The 21,756-nt window shown below is 41.4% G+C and overlaps 1 protein-coding gene and 1 long non-coding RNA gene across 2 annotated transcripts; both read left to right on the top strand.

Annotated features, from left to right (window-relative positions):
• Positions 1 to 882: 882 nt before the first annotated feature.
• LOC115589558 (E3 ubiquitin-protein ligase TRIM21) lies at positions 883 to 12,995 on the top strand. Its single transcript, XM_030430514.1, has 13 exons — positions 883 to 916; positions 1,473 to 1,545; positions 1,658 to 1,746; positions 4,286 to 4,390; positions 5,080 to 5,137; positions 5,233 to 5,321; positions 8,177 to 8,275; positions 8,890 to 8,985; positions 9,084 to 9,187; positions 10,230 to 10,338; positions 10,642 to 10,786; positions 10,872 to 10,898; positions 11,364 to 12,995. Exons 2-13 carry the CDS (start codon positions 1,482 to 1,484, stop codon positions 11,909 to 11,911), a joined length of 1,533 nt encoding a protein of 510 aa, XP_030286374.1. The 5' UTR covers positions 883 to 916; positions 1,473 to 1,481; the 3' UTR covers positions 11,912 to 12,995.
• Positions 12,996 to 14,505: 1,510 nt separating this feature from the next.
• Positions 14,506 to 16,559, top strand: LOC115589614 (uncharacterized). The gene is made up of 2 exons (XR_003985562.1): positions 14,506 to 14,618; positions 15,617 to 16,559. It is a non-coding gene; the product is annotated as an uncharacterized LOC115589614 (long non-coding RNA).
• The last annotated feature ends 5,197 nt before the right edge of the window (positions 16,560 to 21,756 follow it).

Below are 21,756 nucleotides of genomic sequence, written 5' to 3'. Positions count from 1 at the left end.
GTAATCTCAGAGGTTTCATTTACATTAACGTTTGAATCGGTGTCCATGTGCGTATATGCGTGGGTGTGTGTGTGTGTGTACAGTCGGGTTTCGCCGGTTCCAAATAAATGCCGAGTCTAATTTATTTTTTAAAATCAAGGAAGAAGATGTGACCACTGACACTGCATGTTTTTCTTCTTCGCCTTGTTCACGTACTGTGCTTTCTTTCTGTCAGTCAATATCACATTGATGATCGCCTCTTGAAATTCAAACTTTCTGTTGTAAAATTAGAGCTGGTAAATACAATTCCTTTTAAGGATTCGAGTCATTATGAGTGACTAAATTGAACTGGGTTGTGCGAGTCACTTGAGTCAGTATTGCCTGATCACCATGGACACTCAGTCCTAGCCCACTGTCATTATATACATGATTGGAAAAATAAAAGAGATACTAAAATAAAATATAATAAAACAAAATAAAACAAATAAATAATAGTGTACTGAGGTAGGAACGGTGTAAATGGATAAAGTTCCCAAATAGGGATAATAATAGCCTACTTACAATATACCACTTAATATTTATATATAATATTTATATATGAATTATTTTTTATGTTGAAAGGCTGCAACTGTTTAAAAAAAACACCAACAATGAAATATTTAGGGAAAAATACAATAAAACCTCAGGTTACGAAAGTAATGTTTTATACATCCAAACTCATGAGAATTGTGAAACTAAGTTTTTTCCTCTATAACCGCATCGTCAAAATTGATGATTGTTGCACCCCAAATTGTTCCACTGTTCATGTCATGCATCAACATATTTTTGTCAGGTCACGGATAGTAGAGATGCAGAAGGAGATAAGAGAGGAGAGGCTGGAGGAGGGAGAGCAGGAGAGGCTGGAGGAGCTGGAGGAGGAGAAGCTGGAGGCTCACAGGTGAGGTTGAAAGAATAAACATATGTTAGTCATGAGACTAAGCATTGTGACAAATGTTAGGGTGATGATAATCTGTATCAGAGCTTTCAAAGTTCACAATGCATTTATATATTTTGTCGGATTAAAGAAGCAAACTGGCCAGGTACAGTTTTATATTGAGGCTGATATACTAAAATGTCTGTGTAAATGTATTATTTTATTGGTAAGAAATGGCAGCGACTAAGCAGTGAGTTCATGAGCTGGGTCACGAACTCACAGTACTAGTAGTTTTCTAGTAGTTTCCACGAACTACTAGAAAACACCATGAACTGAAAGACTTAGAGTTTTATTAAAAATACTTGTGTCTGAAATCAAAATTTCGTTCTTCAGGTGGAACCATGTTTTAACAGGTTGCCAGGCTTCGTCATCTTCCTTACTGCCGATACTCGTTTGAGCTGAGTTCTCGCTCAACAATATGTGTTTGTAACTTGCAAGTAAATATTGAGTGATTGGCAAAGATGGCAAAGCTTTGTTGAGTAAAACCTATAAAATCTTCTCCTCCCTTTTTTTCTCACAGCCTTTCCTGATGTCACTGACGCAAACCTTCGCCAGCCCAGCAAGTCCTGCAGTGACGGAGACGAACGATTCATGTATGCTCTTTATAATTCATATTCATTTATAACAGGACCAGAACAGAAAATAACAAGAGGAAACAATTGAAGGCAGCTTTGTCTGACAGTGACCAATCTTCTCTCTCTACAGTGTTTCAGACTCCGCAGCACTCTTATCCAACCGCCACCAACGTTTGCCGAGCCCTTGATTTCAACACTGGGCCACAGCAGATACAACAGGTTCTTGACTTCTTCAGATGTTCTGCTGGAGAGAAAATCCAGATTTTATCCTGAAATTGTCTTCTTTAAAGCTCCAGTTAGTGAGACAGTTGATTGTGGAGTCTCATTCTGAGTTAATGAAATTCTGAAGCTTTGAATTGGTAGGTCCGGCAGCGGGCCCAGTTCTAGGCATGGGCACGGGGGGGCAATGCCCCCCCAGATGCTTCAGCTGCCCCACCAATCCGACCCGCTTCATTCCGAAAAAAAAAAAAAAAAAAAAAAAAGTATATTGAAATATATAATATTGTAACATATTCCCATAAATGCTGCTCGGAGTAATCACAGTCCACGGCTCTTCTGCCAACAGAGCCGGTGTCTCTCTCTCTCTCTCGTACTGTGCACACAGTCAGTAGCAGCTTCTCTCAGTTAGCATCACATTAGATACTACGGGCACTCCAGGCTTGTTAGTTGTTAGCATGTCGGCTAGCAACTGCCAGTAGTAGCCTAGTGGGAGCGTACCTATGTTCCCCGGGACCTATGTTCCCCTTTTCATGTTTTATGACTAATAAACCCTAACCCTAACCCTTTGGGTGAACAGCGGGGAACATAGGACCTGGGGAAAATAGGGATGATCCCAGCCTAGTCCCATTGGCGGCTCCTGCCTAGTTTGTCTCTGTCCCACTCCACGGCATGGGAAGCCTCACACGGGCAGGCTATGTACCGGTTGTGAAGTGGGTTTCAACTTTCAACCCTTTCCAGCCCTGCTGTTAGTCCTGTTGGCCCACGAGCCTCACCCACCCCCGCCGACAGGATTAAGCAACACACGTTAGTGAGAGGGGACTCCATAACCTGTAAATTCAGGTTAGCGCCGCCGGCCACTGTTTAACGTTTCTTCTTGGGACCAGAGCCTCCGACAGCGGCTAATCTGAAGCTGCTGGCATCTGGCAGGGAGAAACAGGGAACCCAGGCAGGCACACACGACTTTCCACGGTGCGAGAAAGTGGTGCACAATAATATAGCATCAACCAATCAGACAAGATTTATGTATTTATTTTTAGATAGATAGATAGATAGATAGATAGATAGATAGAATTACTTTAATGATACCAGACTGGGAAATTATTGGGAAATTATTTAGGAGGGAAATTATTTATTATTAATAGCGCTGTTTACAAAATTGCTTCGTCAGAGATTATAAAGAAACTTACATTTTGCCCCACCCCCAAATTTCCCAACTTCCCTTCATATCTAACACGATGAATTTGGGAAAATTGGGGGGTGGGGCAAAATGTATGCTACAGACTGACAATCTTAAACATGGGCAGATGCCAGAGGAACCACAAACCCTTACAGGCCGGCTGACTAATCACTCTGTGTCTGTCTAGCGTTATTCAAAGGCTAAATGGGTATTTCGTCTCTCCAATTCTTTCACACCTTCTTCAACAACAATCTGATCACTATTTATATACCACATACAAGTCTCTATATCACAGCCATGGTTACCCTCTACAGTCACAAACTTTTACATCAGTCTGCATTCTTTTGTAGCTAATTCAGATGTTCAAAAACGTGCATGGTTTGAAATAATACAAATCTACCTCAATTTTTTTATATGATTATTTGTTTGCAAAAGTTAAAAATGAAGCAATGCCTTCTGGGAATTTCAAGACTGAATCGAGTGGACCGCGTCTGTGTGGTTGTTGGAAGTTGGAGATTGGAAATTGGAAGCTGACTGAGATTAAGCTAGCAAAAAAATTAATCGAGGCGTCAAGCGACACAAGGGGTGAGCAGAGACAGAGAGAGAAATCTGAGAGCACTGTAGGCTGACGGTGAAAAATGCTGCAAACCGACTGATTTGTTTTTACAATCAAGTGCAGCTTCAGCTAAAAGAGGTAAACATGGATAACGAATGATGGCAAGACATTTTTATTATGGAACGACTGGCTCTGATGATTTAGTTTTTTTTTTTTTATGCATTGGGGTTGTGCATTGATATGTCCATGTTTTTGTGCAGTTGTTTATAGCATTCACTGTGTGTTCTTTCCGTGCGTCAAAAGTTATATCTGCCAGTTGCGCAATATTTAGGTTTAGATTCCATTTAATATTAGATAACTAATCATAATTGGGCATTGATAAAGTTGTCCTACATCGGGGAGGTGGAAGTGGGCTTAAAATGTAAAATGCCAATTACATTGTAGCTTCAAATTTAAATAGAAAATATATTAGTAGACTGACGTCAATAATTTGTTGGCCACAGAATTTGTTTTCTTCGTCAATCCAGAAAAAGAATTCCCGTTAGAGCTTTGCCGATGGAACCACGGTGAATCTGCCATGCTTACGTCTGGGTTGGCATCATAGACTGGTAGGCATACAAAAAAACGTCATCCCTATGGCACTCAAAACAAGTAGCAGTTGGTGACCCATCAACATTTCTTACTGCCCCCCCAATCAAGGCAGTCTAGAACTGGGCCTGTCCGGCAGGCCACCATCTCAAAGCATCGGAATCTGACCAGTTGGGAAAACCAAAGTCCAACTAACACTGACTGCTTTCATTCTTTAGGTAGGGCATGTCCGGAATATCCCAACAACCACAGCTCAGGATACACTATTCCAATTACAGGAGGAAGAGAAGGAGAAAGAGAAGGAGGCTCAAAGACAACTCAAGGTAATCAACCTCTCATAATAGGGATAAATGTTTTTTTATCAAAAACTGCCTTTGTGACTCAAGATATGCAGTGTGAGTCTACTGTCAGTCAGTCCAGCACTTTGAAGTGCTTCAGACTGTATCTCACCAACAAATGGATCACCGTGAAATTTGGTGCAGAATAGTTGAATTAGTTGGGTCAGCTCTAGCACTTCCGTGACCATGCCCCAAACACAAGCTCTTCTGCTAATCCTTCGGTCGGGAACACTTCCTGCTGTTGTTTTTTTGACACATACCTATAACTGCAGTCGCGAGTGATCATGTGATTATCGCGGGAACTCCTCGGGCTCGCGAAGGCAGCTGTCTACCATACTGCGCTGTGGCAGTACGGTAGTTAGAACTGTCTCTTGGATGAGAGATGAAACGTCTTCAAGAAACTGAAACAAGCCCAGTTGCCTATGATACAGCACACACGACCTGGATGACTGAGAACCTTCATCAACATCTGATACCCAAATGTTAGAAAAAACTAAACATGTTAGCTTTGCTGTTAATGACTAATTTCCCTATCTGTAGTCTCGCATAGTTCTCGCTCAACTCTATGTGTTTGTAACTTGCAAGTGACATGTAAATATTGAGTGACTGGGACAAGATGACAAAGCTTTGATGAGTAAACCCATAAAAACTTGTCCTCCCCTTTTCTCTCACAGACTTTCGTGACCCTCGGCAGCCCAGCAAGTCCTTTATTGACGGAGACAAACGATTCATGTATGCTCTTTATAATTCATAACGGGACCAGAACAGAAAAATAACAAGAGGAAACAATTGGAGGCAGCCTTGTCTGACATCTTCTCTCTCTACAGTGTTTCAGACTCCGCAGCACTCCTATTCAACTGCCACCAACGTTCGCCGAGCCCTTGATTTCAACACTGGGCCACAGCAGATACAACAGGTTCTTGACTTCTTCAGATGTTCTGCTGGAGAGCAAATCCAGTTTTTATCCTGAAATTCTCTTCTTTAAAGCTCCAATTTGAGAGAAAGTTTATTGTAGAGTCTTATTCTGAGTTCATGAAATTCTGAAGCTTTGAATTGGTAGGTCCGGCAGGCCACCATCTCAAAGCATCAGAATCTGACCAGTTGGGAAACCCAAAGTCCAACTCACACTGACTGCTTTCATCCTTTAGGTAGGGCATGTCTGGAATATCGCAACAATCGGAGCTCAGGATACACTATTCCAAATAAAGGAGGAAGAGATGGAGACAGAGAAGGAGGCTCAAAGACAACTCAAGGTAATCAACTTCTCATAATAGGGATAAATGTTTTTATCTTATCTGCCGTTTTGACTCAAGAGATGCAGTGTGAGTCTACTGTCAGTCAGTCCAGCACTTTGGTTCAGACTGAGGTATCTGACCATGAGAAGCAGAGGTTTGTCATTTTTGAAGGTTAAAAAAGTAAATTAGCCCCCATACCTCATGTGAAAATGAATATAAACTTCACGAGAGCCCTAAATCCAAAATGGCTACGTTTAACTAAGGTATAAACAATCTTTTAAATGGTTTCTTTTTAAATGCTGTACGGCACATGGTTTCAGGAACTTTTTGGGTCCGGGAATTCGTAATAGCTCTCACTTTGGAAATACCATTGACTAAGTCTCTTAGATGAGAGTTGAAAACATCTTTAAGAAACTGAAACAAGTCCAGTTGCCTATGATACATCACACATGACCTGGATGACTGAGAACCTTCATCAATATCTAATACCCAAATGTTAGCATAAACTAAGCATGTTAGCTTTGCTGTTAATGACTAATTTCCCTATCTGCAGTCTCGAATAGCCGCTGGCGCTGCCTTTCCCTTACGGCCGATACTCGTTTGAGCTAAGTTCTCGCTTAACTCTATGTGTTTGTAACTTGCAAGTGACATGTAACTATTGAGTGATTGGGACACGATGGCAAAGCTTTGTTGAGTAAACCCATGAAAACTTGTCCGCCCCTTTTCTCTCACAGCCTTTCCTGACCCTTGGCAGCCCATCAAGTTTTGCAGTGAGGGAGACAAACAATTCATGTAAGCTCTCTATAATTCATAACAGGACCAGAACAGAAAAATAACAAGAGGAAACAATTTGAGGCAGCTTTGTTTGACAGTGACCAATCTTCTCTCTCTACAGTGTTTCAGATTCCGCAGCACTCTTATCCAACCGCCACCAACGTTTGCCGAGCCCTTGATTTCAACACTGGGCCACAGCAGATACAACAGGTTCTTGACTTCTTCAGATGTTCTGCTGGAGAGCAAATCCAGTTTTTATCCTGAAATTCTCTTCTTTTAAGCTCCAATTTGTGAGAAAGTTGATTGTAGAGTCTTATTCTGAGTTCATGAAATTCTGAAGCTTTGAATCGGTAGGTCCAGCAGGCCACCATCTCAAAGCATCGGAATCTGACCAGTTGGGAAACCCAAAGTCCAACTCACACTGACTGCTTTCATCCTTTAGGTAGGGCATGTCTGGAATATCACAACAATCGGAGCTCAGGATACACTATTCCAAATAAAGGAGGAAGAGATGGAGACAGAGAAGGAGGCTCACAGACAACTCAAGGTACTCAACTTCTCATAATAGGGATAAATGTTTTTATCTAAAACTGCCTTTGTGACTCAAGAGATGCAGTGTGAGTCTGCTGTCAGTCAGTCCAGCACTTTGGTTCAGACTGAGGTATCTGACCATGAGAAGCAGAGTTTTGTCATTTTTGAAGGTTAAAAAAGTAAATTAGCCCCCATACCTCTTGTGAAAATGAATATAAACTTCATGAGAGCCCTAAATCCAAAATGGCTATCATTAACTAAGCTATAAACAATCTTTTAAATGGTTTCTTCTTAAATGCTGTACAGCACATGGTTTCAGGGACTTTTTGGGTCCAGGAATTCCTAATAGCTCTCACTTTGGAAATACCATTGACTAAGTCTCTTGGATGAGAGTTGAAAACATCTTTAAGAAACTGAAACCAGTTCAGTTGCCTACGATGCATCACACATGACCTGGATGACTGAGAACCTTCATCAACATCTAATACCTAAATGTTACCATAAACTAAGCACGTTAGCTTTGCTGTTAATAACTAATTTCCCTATCTGCCGTCTCGTATAACTGCTGGCGCTGCCTGTGCCTCACGGCCGATACTCCTTTGAGCTAAGTTCTCGCTCAACTCTATGTGGTTGTAACTTGCAAGTGACATGTAAATATTGAGTGATTGGGACAAGATGGCAAAGCTTTGTTGAGTAAAGCCATAAAAACTTGTCCTCCCCTTTTCTCTCACAGCCTTTCCTGACCCTTGGCAGCCCAGCAAGTCCTGCATTGAGGAAGACAAACGATTCTTGTAAGCTCTTTATAATTCATAACAGGACCAGAATAGAAAAATAACAAGAGGAAACAATTTGAGGCCAATTTTGTCTGACAGTGACCAATCTTCTTTCTTTATAGTGTTTCAGACTCCGCAGCACTCTTATCAAACCTCCACCAACGTTTGCCGAGCCCTTGATTTCAACACTGGGCCACAGCAGATACAACAGGTTCTTGACTTATTCAAATGTTCTGCTGGAGAGCAAATCCTGTTTATATCCTGGAATTCTCTTCTTTAAAGCTCCAATTTGTGAGAAAGTTTATTGTTGAGTATTTTTCTGAGTTCATGAAATTCTGAAGCTTTGAACTTGTAGGTCCGGCAGGCCACCATCTCAAAGCATCCAAATCTGACCAGTTGGGAAACCCAAATTCCAACTCACATTGACTGCTTTCATCCTTTTCATCCTTTGGGTACAGCATGTCTGGAATATCCCAACAACCACAGCTCAGGATACACTATTCCAAACAAAGGAGGAAGAGAAGGAGAAAGAGAGGGAGGCTCAAAGACAACTCAAGGTAATCAACTTCTCATAATAGGGATAAATGTTTTTATCTAAAACTGCCGTTGTGACTCAAGAGATGCAGTGTGAGTCTACTGTCAGTCAGTCCAGCACTTTGGTTCAGACTGAGGTATCTGACCATAAAAAGCAGAGGTTTGTCATTTTTGACGGTTAAAAAAGTAAATTAGCCCCAATACCTCTTGTGATAATGAATATAAACTTCATGAGAGCCCTAAATCCAAAATGGCTACCTCAGGTATAAACAATATTTTAAATGGTTTCTTCTTCAGTGCTGTACGGCACATGGTTTCAGGGACTTTTGGGTCCAGGAATTCCTAATAGCTGTTACTTTGGAAATACCATTGACTAAGTCTCTTTGATGAGAGTTGAAAACGTCTTTAAGAAACTGAAACAAGTCCAGTTGCCTACGATACAGCACACACGACCTGGATGACTGAGAACCTTCATCAACATCTAATACCCAAATGTTAGCATGAACTAAGCATGTTAGCTTTGCTGTTAATAACTAATTTTCCCGATCTGCATTCGCTCATAGCCGCTGGCACTGCCTGTACCTTGACTTGATGTGTGCTTATTGATATTAATCAATGATTTTTGTCTTTATTCAAGGCAAGGCAAGACAGCAAAAGGGCTGATTTACAGCAGAAAATCCAAAGGAGAGAACAAAAGATGACTGAAGTCAGATTATCCGTAACAGCCAGCACAGTAAGCAGAAGCAGAATTTTAAGTTTTTGATTCTGTTTTGATGCCTAATTAATTTAAATGCTTTCTTTAAAATCCTCACTGTCCGTTACTCCTTTCAGGACAGCTTGGATGCTGAATGGCAGGAGATCAACAATGTGTTCTCAGAGGTGATGAGAGTCATGGAGGACGCTTGGCGGAAAGCCCTTCAACCGCTGGAGGAGAGGTCGGTCATGTGTGGCTCAGATAACCCATGAGTTTCCAAGGGGGGGGTCACTCAATGGGGAAACTATGGAGGGTTATACTTCTGGTTCTAGGATCACAAAGTATCATAATAACTGACACACTGGTGGCACTTTCAGGCCTTTAGAAGGTTGAGCTAAGTTGGCTAAGCAATAATGATAGTGTTAAACCTTGGTTCTGGACAAGTCAATCAATCAATCAATCAACTTTATTTATAAAGCACTTTTCATACATGAGTATGTAGCACAAAGTGCTTTACACAGGAAACATAAAACAATAATAAAGAAAGCCCCTCCCTCCCACCCTCCGTACTATATACATGCACACATACGTACACACACATACACACACACACACACTCTTACTACAGGAAATAAGGAGACATGGCAAGGCACTGAGGATTGAGGAAACGCCACCTTTGGGGCCGTCCACACTGGGAGGAGTCACAGGCTGTGCCACGGGGGGCAGCAGTGCCCAGGCCCCCCGACCCTGACAGACAACGACTGGCTGGGCCAAAGGGACCCAGGGACAACACCCCCAGCAGCATCCCAGACACAGCTCCCAGTGTGGAGGACCCCCCTGAGGAAATAACTCCAAACAGTACATTAGTAAAAGAGTAAAAGAACTTGCCAGGAGGTATTATGAGGGCTAGGAATGAGGTGGATGAAACAGTTTCTTTATCCACTCACCCTCATGCCAATGGAAAGTATTTCCGGGAAAGCGAAAAAACTGTTGCAGCATTCTCCCAAACAACTGAAGTAGATGGGGACTTGTTTTAAAATGGAAAATAAAAAACAACTTACAAAAAAAAAAAAAAAACCCTGATGGCTTCATGAAGCTCTTCCGTCGTGTTCCAAGTCTCTGGAAGCCCAGAGATGCAGTAAAGACTTTATTTAAATGCTGGATGTGCAGTTAAGCCATGGTGATGACACAGTTAGTGGCCATCACTGCAGAAATGTACTGTTTGGAGTTATCGTATCACACAATTTATTAAAATTTACCAACATATTGTTTGATATGTTTAGGAGACAGAGAGTAGAGAGAGAAGCACAAGATCTGTTCCAGACGCTGCAAAACGAAATCGACAAGCTCAGAGAGACCATTGATGAGCTGGACCAAAACCCAGACCTGCAGGTGAGCTGAGAAAAGCAACTGATTATTAGAATGGATTCAGCTACAATGCCAATTTTCAGCAAGATCTGATGATGTAAATTGTATAGGAAACCCTGTAACCTGATGGCATTTATAAAGATATTATTGTAAAAGAAGATTTCCAAATTAATTGAAACAAATGTTTCTGTATCCGATCGCTGCACAGACTCATGTACTCACTGATACACAGTATTGGAACAGCCCGATTAAAGATCTGCATCCATTTCACTTGTTTTCCGTTTCTGATTCATCAAAATAATTTCACACTGACACGCTCCCGCACAGGTTTCTCCTCTAAAGGGGGTGGATGAATCCCGAGATTGGAGGAACGTAACCGTAGACGGTTCATTCTCCCCCGGTACACTGAGAAGCACAACATCAGACATGATGGAGCAGATTCAGCAGAAATTGGAAAAACTCTCTTCTGTTGGTGAGTTCTTCTTCTCGAGTTTGTCAGGTTTTCTATTTAATACAAAGCCAGGTGTTATAATATAATTTCACTTTTTCCCCTACAGAGCTCAGGAGGGTGGCTACATTTGCAGGTGTGTCTCTCTCATTGCTAAAATGTGACTTTTATTGTGATGGTTCTGATTTTGATTCTTAAATAACAGACTGTATATTGTATAGATACTTTAAAGCTGCAATATGTAAGAATTTAAGTTGAAAACATTACACAAATAGAATTATCAACGGGATGTGAACAGCTCTCCAGTCTGGACTGCTACCTGCAAGGCTAACTGAGCTAATTAGCTTACTGCATCTAGCGTAGTCGGTAGCAGTTAGCGGTGACGCTGGTGATATGCTGCCCCCTATTTGTTCTGAGTATAATCTTAACAGGTTGTCAGTTCTTACATATTGTACCTTAAATGTAAGACATCAGAAACCAAAGTATAAAATACGACCACTTTACTATCTTAGAGGACTTTTGACAGCATCTAAGGGTCTGTTTGTGTTGTGCACCACGGTCCTGTTTTCCATTGTTGTGTTTATTTTCTGTTCAACTGCAGTGGATGTTAAGCTGGACCCGACCACTGCACACAGTTACCTTGTTCTTTCTCCTGATGGGAAGAAAGTTAAAGATGGAGATCAGGACCAGAAAGTTCCGGCCGCTCCAGGGAGGTTTGACATGTTCGGCAGCGTCCTGGGGCTCAACAGGTTGACGTCTGGGAGGTCCTACTGGGAGGTGGAGGTCACCCGCAAGACCGGGTGGGACCTGGGTGTGGCAAGATGCGATGCAAACCGCAAGGGGAACCTCTCGCTGACCCCTGATAACGGTTACTGGGTTACTGTACATTATGAAAATGAAAAGTACGCAGCCTTGACAGTTCCACCCGTCAGCCTCTCGCTGACAGTGAAACCTCAGAAGGTGGGAGTGTTCGTGGATTACGATGAAGGTCTTGTTTCCTTCTACAATCTGACGGCTCAGTCCCACATCTACTCATTTACCCGGTGTTCGTTTGGGGGTGAGATTTCCCCATATTTCAGTCCACATCTTCACCGAAATGGGAAAAACTCAGAGCCTCTCATTATCTCTGCTGTGAAAAATCAAAAGTAGTAACCTTTGGTGCGGTCAGGGGAGAGAATTTGAAAACTTTACCAAAGGGAAGCTTTTTGAATCCATAGACTTGATGCATAAAAGTATCCTGGCCCCAATGGGAATCTACTGTAAACTGTAAACAATTCTGAATCTATCTTTTTTTAAACATAAAATATGTGATTTTCCGCTGCTCCCGTTCAAAACAGAATATAAGATTATTTTACTGAGCCGTTTACTGACGAGAGGAGATCTCAGAGATTACTTTTTAACTTTTTGGGATTATAAAGATATATCTTCACGCCTGTTTATCAGCCTGACTGCAGCAGCGATCTGCTGAGGATACCTCTGTTATCACGTTACTGTAATGTTGACTTCTGACTGAAGCTGGAGGGGAAAAAAACCCTCTTTCAAAGTTATTTGATTATTGCCTTGTCTTTAGAGTTTTATTGTCTTATTGTCTTATCTCATGTTTTGTTATTTAACTGTCCATAAATGTTTGTCCATAAAGTTGTTGCACTGGATTTCTGCAGTTTTATGTTCAGTTGGTTCTGTTATGCTTCAGCTTAATCGCAATTATTTCCCCAAAGATAATATGCCTTGTCTGGTCAACAAGATGTTTTACTGGTGTTATCATGCAGAATATGAAATCACATCACTGGTCAAATGATTCAGCTTTTATTAACGCCATATTTTGCCCGCATGGATGTTTTTCACATTTTCAGAGGGAGGCAACACAATTGAAGTTTGCAAAAAAATTTCCACAAGGGTCCAGGTGGTAATGACAAAATGTCTATGAGTTTTAACAGAACTTATCCTATTAGAGCTGCGTGTGTTTTTTTTCTGGCCATTTTGAGACAAAAATCAAACCCACCAATGGTGAAGCTTCAGATACTCAACTAGCCTCAGGAAGTCAATTGTATTGCCTCTTTAATCAGCAAAACAGTTTTCAGCTGTGCTGCCATGGTTGCTCAGGGGTTTTCTACTGATTAGATCGACTTTTAACATGAGAAACTTGGATTAGCTGACACAATGTGCCATCAGACCACAGGAGTGATGGCTGCTAAAAAAAATTAAGCTTGAATAAAAACTGATGGGAAATTTGTTTTGTGGTTGTGTATGTCCTTACACCGGCCCTGGTTTGTCCTGACACTGCATCTTATCATGTTTGACTCGCTGCGTATGTGTTTTCATGTGTGAGCCCATCCCCACGGTTTAACACCTCGCTACCAAGAAACACACACTTCCTCATTCAACAGAAATTGTTGTTTTTTTGTAAACAAATTACACACGTTTGCTGTATTATAACTGGCTGTAAACATTTTGGGTTAACATGTGCGCTGCGTTGTGTATCTATGCCGTTGCAGCTCTTGCAGTCCAGATCCTTCACTAGAAGACACTTTATTTTTGTTGGATGCATCAATTCAGCCGAATTCAGCACAGTAGTGTTGTGACGTTCACGAACGAACCGATTCTATTGAACGGCTCGCTAACATGAACGATGGGATCCGAGTCGCAGCTGGGAACCATTCATTTTTATGTATTTATTTATTTATTAGTTTTTATATCACTGTGTGCTCCTCCTTTGCTCCTCCCCTGAGTGGGACAGGGAAGTTAAATGGGGAGGAGCGCAGTCCAGCTGCACGGTGCGTAAAGATCAGGATGAAGATTTTCTCCTGTGGGTAATGGGGGCGGGACTTGATAAGCTTTGGCTTCTCCCGCTTTTCCCTTTCGGCCATGTGTATTGTATTATTTGAACAATGATGAAATGTGATGCTTATGAATTGACATGCCCGAAATAAACAACATAAATAAATATTAGATATGCAAATGTAGCATGAAGCCAACTGGGTTGTGCACGCTGCCTTTGCGTCAAAAAAACAAACACGTGACCGCCCCTGCCTCGGAGAGCAGAGCAGCTGCAGCGGTTTTAATTAGGAGGAGGACAGATAAAATGAGTAACCACCAGGCTGGCTTCTTAAAACTTAATAAATTTAAAAATCAGTCAAATGAGCCAGGTTTTTGAACGGCTCTTTGAAAGGAACGGCTCACCAAGATCCGGCTCCTCTCAAAGAGCCATAAATCCCATCTCTACAGCACAGAGCAGACAGGAAGGCAGACACCTAATCGACATAAAAAAAACCTGATTAATTTTCAGAGTAAATCACTCCGTGTCGACGCAGCACAAAAATCTAAAAAAAAAAAAAAAGAGAGACAAATCCAGTCCACCCTTCTTCTAATCCTTCAGTTGGGAACACTAATCTTTTCTGTTTGTTGTTGTGTTTATGACACAATGATGGATGGATTGATGGATTGATGGATTGATGGATGGATTGATTGACTGATTGATTGATTGCCATTATGAGCCAACTCGAACTGAGAAATCAAACCCACAAAGGTTGAAGCTTCAGACCCTCAACTAGCCTCAGGAAGGCCGTACCCTGGTTTGTCCTGACTCTGCATCTTATCATGTCTGACTTGCTGCGTATGTGTTTTTCATCCCCACGGTTTAACACCTCGCTACCAAAAAAACGTACACTTTCTCAGTCAGCAGCAATTGTTGTTGTTTTTTGTCAACACATGGATATTACACAGTTTCGCTGTATTGTAATTGGCTGCTAACAACAAGAGGAGGTTGACAAAGGGAAAACTCACTTCAGGCTTCTATCAGAGACTTCAGCATCAGTCGCTCTCGATCTCCTCCAGACTGACACAGCAACAGAGCAAGGTGAGGAAACCTCTCTACGTCTGTCTTTTATTTTTGGATTATTTTATTTTCATTCAAAAATGACTCCATTGTTTCTTTTGTATTTTTATTTTCTTTTTTATTTAAAAATTCCGTTTAAAAAAAACAGAATTTAGCAAAACTAAAGGGGACCTCGGCTGTGATTGGGCCAGCCCAGGGTCAATCATGAATGATGGGAGTATCTACCTGTTTTACTGGCCAATCAGTAAACAAAAGTAAATAAATAGATAAATAGGTAAAAGGTCGGTTTTACTATAAGACCTGCCGGCACATCGGGCAAATTTCCGGTATGCCAGATGTGGACCAAGATAACCTCACAGACAATTTATAGAACAATTTGTCCCATAAACAGATTATGGAATATCATGAAGTTTTTTAAATTTTAGTTAAAAGCAATTTTACAGTAAAATGCTTTATAAACCAATTAAGAAGCAATTGTAAAGGTTTATAAACATTAGTTGCAACTCAAATAATGTTTATTGATGAACAACACAGTAGTGTTGTTGGCTGAGGATATGTGAAGTCAATAGTCAATGATAGGATAGAAAGTCTTTATGAATCCTACCATTGCAAAGGTAAGACGCGCCTTATTGGCTTACCCTGACATTTCACTGGAAGCAATCATCTCTCCTGATGCTAAAACTAATCAAACCAACCAACAAAGGCAAAGAGTACGAGCCAATCAGCAACAGAGTAGTATTACCTTAGAGTGACATCAGAGTATGTTGCCAGATTTTACATTTGGATGGACAGGATTTGATTCTTGCGTGAGCAGAGAGAACGGTCTCACTCTGCTTTTAGTGATGCATTATGGTCCATATATATCATTTTATGTGTGAAAAACAAACAGGTTTAAAACTCATCCAATGAAGAATAAAAACCCATAATAAACAGCAGGAGCGTGTAACACTGTGACAGCTAAAAGTTGGACCGAAACAGCGTCAATACTTAAGCAGTAAAACACTGATCTCATTACACAGATACCTGAGGATCAGCGGTCTCTGCGGCAGAGTTCCAGTTCAGTCCTTCATCTACAACACAGTGGATGAAGTTAAGGAGATCTGCAGTCCAAAGGGCGAACATGTGTCTGATAACTTGTGCAGGAGCAGATCAAAGATGACTGTATATGATGTTGAATCCATAGAGGTATGCACTGTCAAAAAAGTAACAACTAAGAATCATGAAGTGGTTGTAGCATGTGATGAAGTTGGAAATGAATGCCTCCCTGTCCATTATCAGGCAAAGATTAATGTCATTCCGAAAGGTGACCCCTGCATTAAATAATTAGAGGGATGGTTCTCCCTTGTTTGCAGCTGTCAGGCTAATTATTCCCTGACATCTAAAGCTTCTATCAAGCTTCGCTAAATAGTCTAAAACATTGAAATAGATGAAGAAGAGCTAAAGTTTTGACATTGTGTCAAAGACGTGTCTGTATTGTGTTGAACAGACATCCACTGAAGTTAGCATGCTAACCAGCTAACCCGGGTCAGAAAACAGTCAAAAGCTCTTGTGCTAACAGAGCTAACAAGCTAACAGTAGCTACAGTTGTGAGTGTATTAAAAGAACACAGGTAGCAGCAATTAGCATTTTCTTCTGGTGATGTGCTGCCCCCTATTGGTTGTTCATGTGAATTCAAAGGGGCCCATTTTAAATATTGCACCTTTAAGCTGAAGCTAATTTACTCCTTGTTAAAACATGTACGCTTGGCTCAAAATGTTTGTTTGAAACTGTATTGAAATCCTGCTTGTTTTGCTTTGTATGCAATCATAATGATGCCTTAAAGCTAATCAATCTTTAAAATTTGAAAGAAAATATTGTTCCTGTCTGTCACATGTGTGATAAGAAAATGTCTATTAAACATATTTTGTGATTCACATGTTACTCTACATGTGTCTCTGAGTTGCTGTTTTTTCCTTAAATGATTTTTTGACGTCACATTTGTTGTTACTGACCATCATCATCATCATCATCATCACACCCCTGAATAATACCTGCAGGTTTCTGATTCTATATTGTGTTTGAGTCTTTTTTCCCTGTTTGTTGTAAGAACTAGATGAGCTGCAGCTCTGCAGTGTTTTAGTGCACGTGCAGGTGATGGTGTGCATTATCAGGGCCGTAACTAACCATTGAGGTTACCGAGGTCATGTCCTCTGTATTTTTTCTCAGTGGAAAAAAAGAAAGAAGGTGATAACTGCCGACAAATTACTTTACTTTGTATGGAAACCACTTGCCCCTCTGTCTGATCATCACCGTGGGTTACAGAGTGGATTATCCCATCGTAAATATACCATCTTTGCTCATGTCTTCCTTCGACCTCCCTCGTCCTCTTCCTCCTCGGCCCGGGCTGGCTCTCCTCCTCCTCACTGTCGTCATCCTCCTCCTCCTGGTCACTTGGCCCTGGTGTGTCCTCAGGGATGGAGGCAGTTAGAACAGGGGGGGCAGTGGAAGGCCTCTGTCCCAACACCTCATCCAAAAGGACAATCCTAAGGAAGTGGAAATCAATCACGTCAGCAACTTTCAGCAAATTATTTATTTACTTGCATGGGTAAAACAAATATAGTTTCCACATCATCATTCAAACCTGCAGCTACTTTGTACTTGTTCTTGAAATGGTCCCACTTGTTTCTGGCCTGCTGGACTCGACCTTCTCCTGCAGGCCTGTTGTCTCCAGAACTGTTCTGAACACAGAGAGAAGCAAGAGAAAAGGAAAACACAAGATCACATTAACACAGGGATGCAGAGATTTGTGACATCAGGACTGACACATGGGCTTTTTATTAATGATCTATTATTGCCTTACTTCCATCCAGTCGCAGCGGAATGTTTCGCCTTGTGAATAAATGTTGTTCTGACCTCGGAAGTGATGAAGCTCTCTGTTTGCTCCCTAAAACACAATGAAATGTAAAAGATGTTTTGTGTTATGTCAACAGACAAAAGAGTTCTAATACAGCAAAAAAGAAAAAAAGAAAAAAAAAACAACAACAAAAAACCCCACAAACATAATCCTCATAAGGATAATCCTAATCTTAGCTCTTTATTCAATTCAAACGTTTAACTAGATTTAACAGTCTGGAATCAGAGCCTGATCTGAATCTGTTCATCTCGGTCCATTTATGTAGGCTACATGAAGTAAAACTAGTCTATAACATCTCCACAGTCACAATACGATATAAGTCTGAACGTCTAACATTTGAAAGTAAAGGCTTTCAAGCCTTTACTTCCAAAGGCACCAAGCTGAGCATTACCAACGCATTTTAACTGAAAAGTTGAGGTTTTAATGTCCCTTGAAGTTGAACATGTCTGACATTTGACGCTCAAATGAGTAAAAACCAAATATAGACCCAATACCTGCATTTAAATGAGAGATCTGCGCCACTTGAGGTCGCCATTATTTCTTTCTTTCTTTCTTCTCTTTGGGCGCGCAATGAATCTTGGGCAATTTAAAGCCGCGAAAGATAGTAGCGGTGTGTCCTCCAGGAAGAGGGAAAAGCAGGCCGCATTCGTGGGGAGCCTTCACGCGGCATGGTGATGTAATTGCACTTCAGTTGCGCACTCCAAAGGATGCTGCGCCTGAATTGGGACACAGCCAGCGTATATACACAATAACGGATTCAAAATAGGATGCCCTGGTTTTTCGATTAATTTGGCTTTTGTTTAATAAAGCTCGCCTTTTGTTGAGGTGGAGGTGGACAATCTTGAAAGGGTTTTGTTAGAAAGCCTAAATGGCACTGCCTCAACAGCCCCAGCCCAGCTAATGGACCAGGCCCACGCCTCGGCCCAGCTACCGGCCCAAGCCGAGGCCTTAGCCCACCTTGCCTACAAAGTGCCTGCTACTCTGTTGGCGGTCTGGCCGACACATCTGCCAGTGGTTCCCAGTCAGTGGTCCAGCCGGCGCCTGTTCCTGCTCCTTGGTCTGTGGCCCGACTGACACCAGTTCCGGTCCCTCGGTCTCCTCTGTCGGCTCCCAGGCCGAACAGCTGCCAGTGCTCCTCCTGGGAATGTCATAATCCAGTGTCTTGGGACCTAATTTCCTAACCTAATTTCCCGCTTGAATTTTGCCATATGATCAATTTAAAAGATAATTTTCCAAATTAATAGTAAAAATACCATTGAGTTGTGTTAAATGGCTCAGTGAATTTCAACGTCTCGCTTAGCATACATACATACATACATACATAGCAGCCAACTCTGCACAGAAAAGGTACTAAGAAGATGAAAATCCTAATCAATCTGGCCATATCGTTAACTTCAGCCATGTGAAATGCTAGTTCATCAGATCTGTACGCTCATACAGGACAATATGGCTTTTGATGACTGTAGGCTGTGTAGTCTTAATTTTGTTTTTTCACAGTCTTACAGATAAGTCTTTCTCCTCCTGCATGCTCTACCAAGGTACCATCCTTCCCCCAAACAGAAATGGTCTACCTCCTTGTGGTTTAGACATTGTTCGGAGTAGCTTTAGTTAAGGTATTACCATGAATCACAGACTTATATCGAGGAATATGTAAGCTACAGTCTGATTGCGTGCCCCTATAAAACAGAAAATTGAGTCAATACCAAATGGACAATGCTTGCTTGTCTCCCAATTCCAGGAGCAGATGGACGATGAGTGGTGGGAAATTGAGGCTGTGTTCGCAGCTGTGGTTTACATCGTGGAGAGAGCCCAGGAAACAGCTCTGAAGCCACTGAGGGAAAGGAGGCAGGCTGTGGAGAAAGAGGCAAACGACCTCATAAAAGAGTTGCAAGCTGAGATCAGCAAGCTTGAGAAGACCATCTCTGAGTTGGACAAAATCTCTGCATTTGAGGATCACATCCATTTCCTGCAGGTGAGAGGACAGCACCACTTTCCAGATGTTGTTTAATGGAAGAAGAGCTGTGATGCCTTTTTGATCTATTTCTATATCTTTTTTCCCTGCCTCAGAGTTACCCAAATCTTCAAGAAATGGACAACTTTAAAAAATGGACAGAGGTCAAATTTGACAAATTCAACAGAAACTGGAGAAGCTGACCTTCATTGGTAAGAGTTCAGTCCAGTGTTGTAGTTGGTCATGACCAAGGCCAGAGTGTGTTGAGGCCAAGTCAAGACCAAGACTTCAAGGGGTTGAGACAAAGTTGAGAGAAAGACTATGACAGGGTGAGACTCAGTCAAGACCAAGACAGATCTCAGAATCAGAAACAATTTATTGATCCCTCAGCATAAGACATGAGTACGACAACACTACATCACAGCTAATGTTGACTTAACTGATCTAAAACCATTGTCTTCACTTCACAGAACTTTAAAGGGTTCTAAAGTTTACTGGTATGTGAAATAATCTGCTTCTTCCTGATGATATCTTTTAAATAATAGACTTTTGTGTCTGAAAAGTCTGTTTGCATTTGCACCACGGTTCTGTTTTTCATCATTCTCTTTATTTTCCGTTCAACTGCAGTGGATGTAAAGCTGGATCCGACCACTGCACACAGTTACCTTGTTGTTTCTCCTGATGGGAAGAAAGTGAAAGATGGAGATCAGGACCAAAACGTTCCCGCTGCTCCAGGGAGGTTTGACAAGTTTGGTAGCATCCTGGGACTCAACATGTTGACCTCTGGGAAGTCTTACTGGGAGGTGGAGGTCAGCAACAAGACCAGATGGGATCTGGGTGTAACAAGAGACGACGCAAACCGCAAAGGGCCACTCTCCCTCAAACCAGATGATGGTTACTGGGTTAACTGTCTCGTTTGGGCTTTTTATCTCATTACTGTTTATCATCATTATGACGTTTATCTCATAGTTCTGTTTCATAATTACATTTTTTTAATCTCACAATTAAGATTTTCCTCAGGAATCTTTTTTAAAGGAGTCATCACCCGGAAATCGCAATTTCTCTCGTTAAATCATGCATACTGGTGTTGGACCTCTGTTGAAACTTGCCTGAAAAGCTGGAGTTTGAAAGTGGCTTATTTTTTTTGCTTTGGCTCTTTTTCCGAACAGGAATAGCGCACAATAGTGCGCGTTCCTGAAGCACGAGATTTTGACTCTGCTCCTGTGGTGACGTTACCACAGGAGGCTACTTGCATATTAAGCGTCGGCTCACAGCCGTCCTCAGCCAGAGTGAGCACGCTGAATCTGCTTGTTTCTCTGTCATTTTCACGCCATACATCGTGACCGCCAGCATTAAAACTCAGGTCTTACATGTAAAACACGAGTGTGAAAAGTAAGACGGAAAAAAAAAGAATTTACCATTCAGAGACATCCTGCTGTAAACGTGTCTCTTCCACCGTCTCTGCCTCTTCATTTAGTGTGTGCGCCATGACAGGGGGCTGTTTATGTTGTGGAGTCTGTGTGCATGCAGGCTCGCCCCCCATTCCGGCTCTGTCCTTCCTGCGGCCAATCAACGCGCGCCTCATTACATATTAATACAATGCACATCCGGACCGGTCAAAACCTCGCGCATAATCTCGCGTGAGAAAGTCGCGGTATGAAAAAGTGTCAGTGTTTTTTTTTGTTTTTTTTTCTAATAAGTTTTAAGAATTGATCCAAAGCGATCCAAGAGGGACTGGATATGTAAAAAACCAGGTGATGACTCCTTTAAACAAGTCTGAGTTTTCATTAAATGTCCTTTCACTGGCAAAAATTGCTTCCCTACAAAATGATTGTCAACATAGTTAGCCATTAATTTAACAGTTAACTAATCAATTAACTGTTGTAGCTCTGGAGGATGTGCAATATGTAAAATCTGGACTTGGATGGAGCCTGATTGTTTTCAAAATATGCTGTTACTTCTGTAATTATTTTATTTTATTTTAAAATCTGAAAAGTTATCTGTTCAAATTACATCTGGGTTGTTCCTTCTTTCTAAAAATGTCTTTGACTTCCTTAATCCACCATTTGAACAGATCTGTGGCACAGCATTGAGTCAGGACATGTCAGGGTTGAGCTCATATCAGTGCAGTAAGTAGTTCTGGGCAGTAGGGGAAAACAAAACTAATGCAGAAAAAGTTAACATAGCACATCTCAGTGGCAGAACAAAACTTTTCTACAGAGGAAGACCACATGGTAAGAACACATTTCTCTTGGTCTTTTTAATGCAAATTAACAGAGCAGATTACAAGCTTTAAAAGTCAGACTGTAAAAAAG

The sequence above is a fragment of the Sparus aurata genome, chromosome 10 (assembly GCF_900880675.1).
Source record: "Sparus aurata chromosome 10, fSpaAur1.1, whole genome shotgun sequence".
In the NCBI taxonomy this organism is placed as follows: Eukaryota; Metazoa; Chordata; class Actinopteri; order Spariformes; family Sparidae; genus Sparus; species Sparus aurata.
This window is presented reverse-complemented; position numbering and strand designations above follow the sequence as displayed.

Excerpts from the sequence above, each read along its gene's own strand:
- LOC115589558 (XM_030430514.1), top strand. The coding sequence starts at position 1,482 with ATGTCACTGACGCAAACCTTCGCCAGCCCAGCAAGTCCTGCAGTGACG. Across the intron at positions 1,747-4,285 it reads GGCCACAGCAGATACAACAG|GTAGGGCATGTCCGGAATAT; the intron begins GTTCTTGACTTC and ends TTCATTCTTTAG. Across the intron at positions 9,188-10,229 it reads CTTCAACCGCTGGAGGAGAG|GAGACAGAGAGTAGAGAGAG; the intron begins GTCGGTCATGTG and ends TGATATGTTTAG.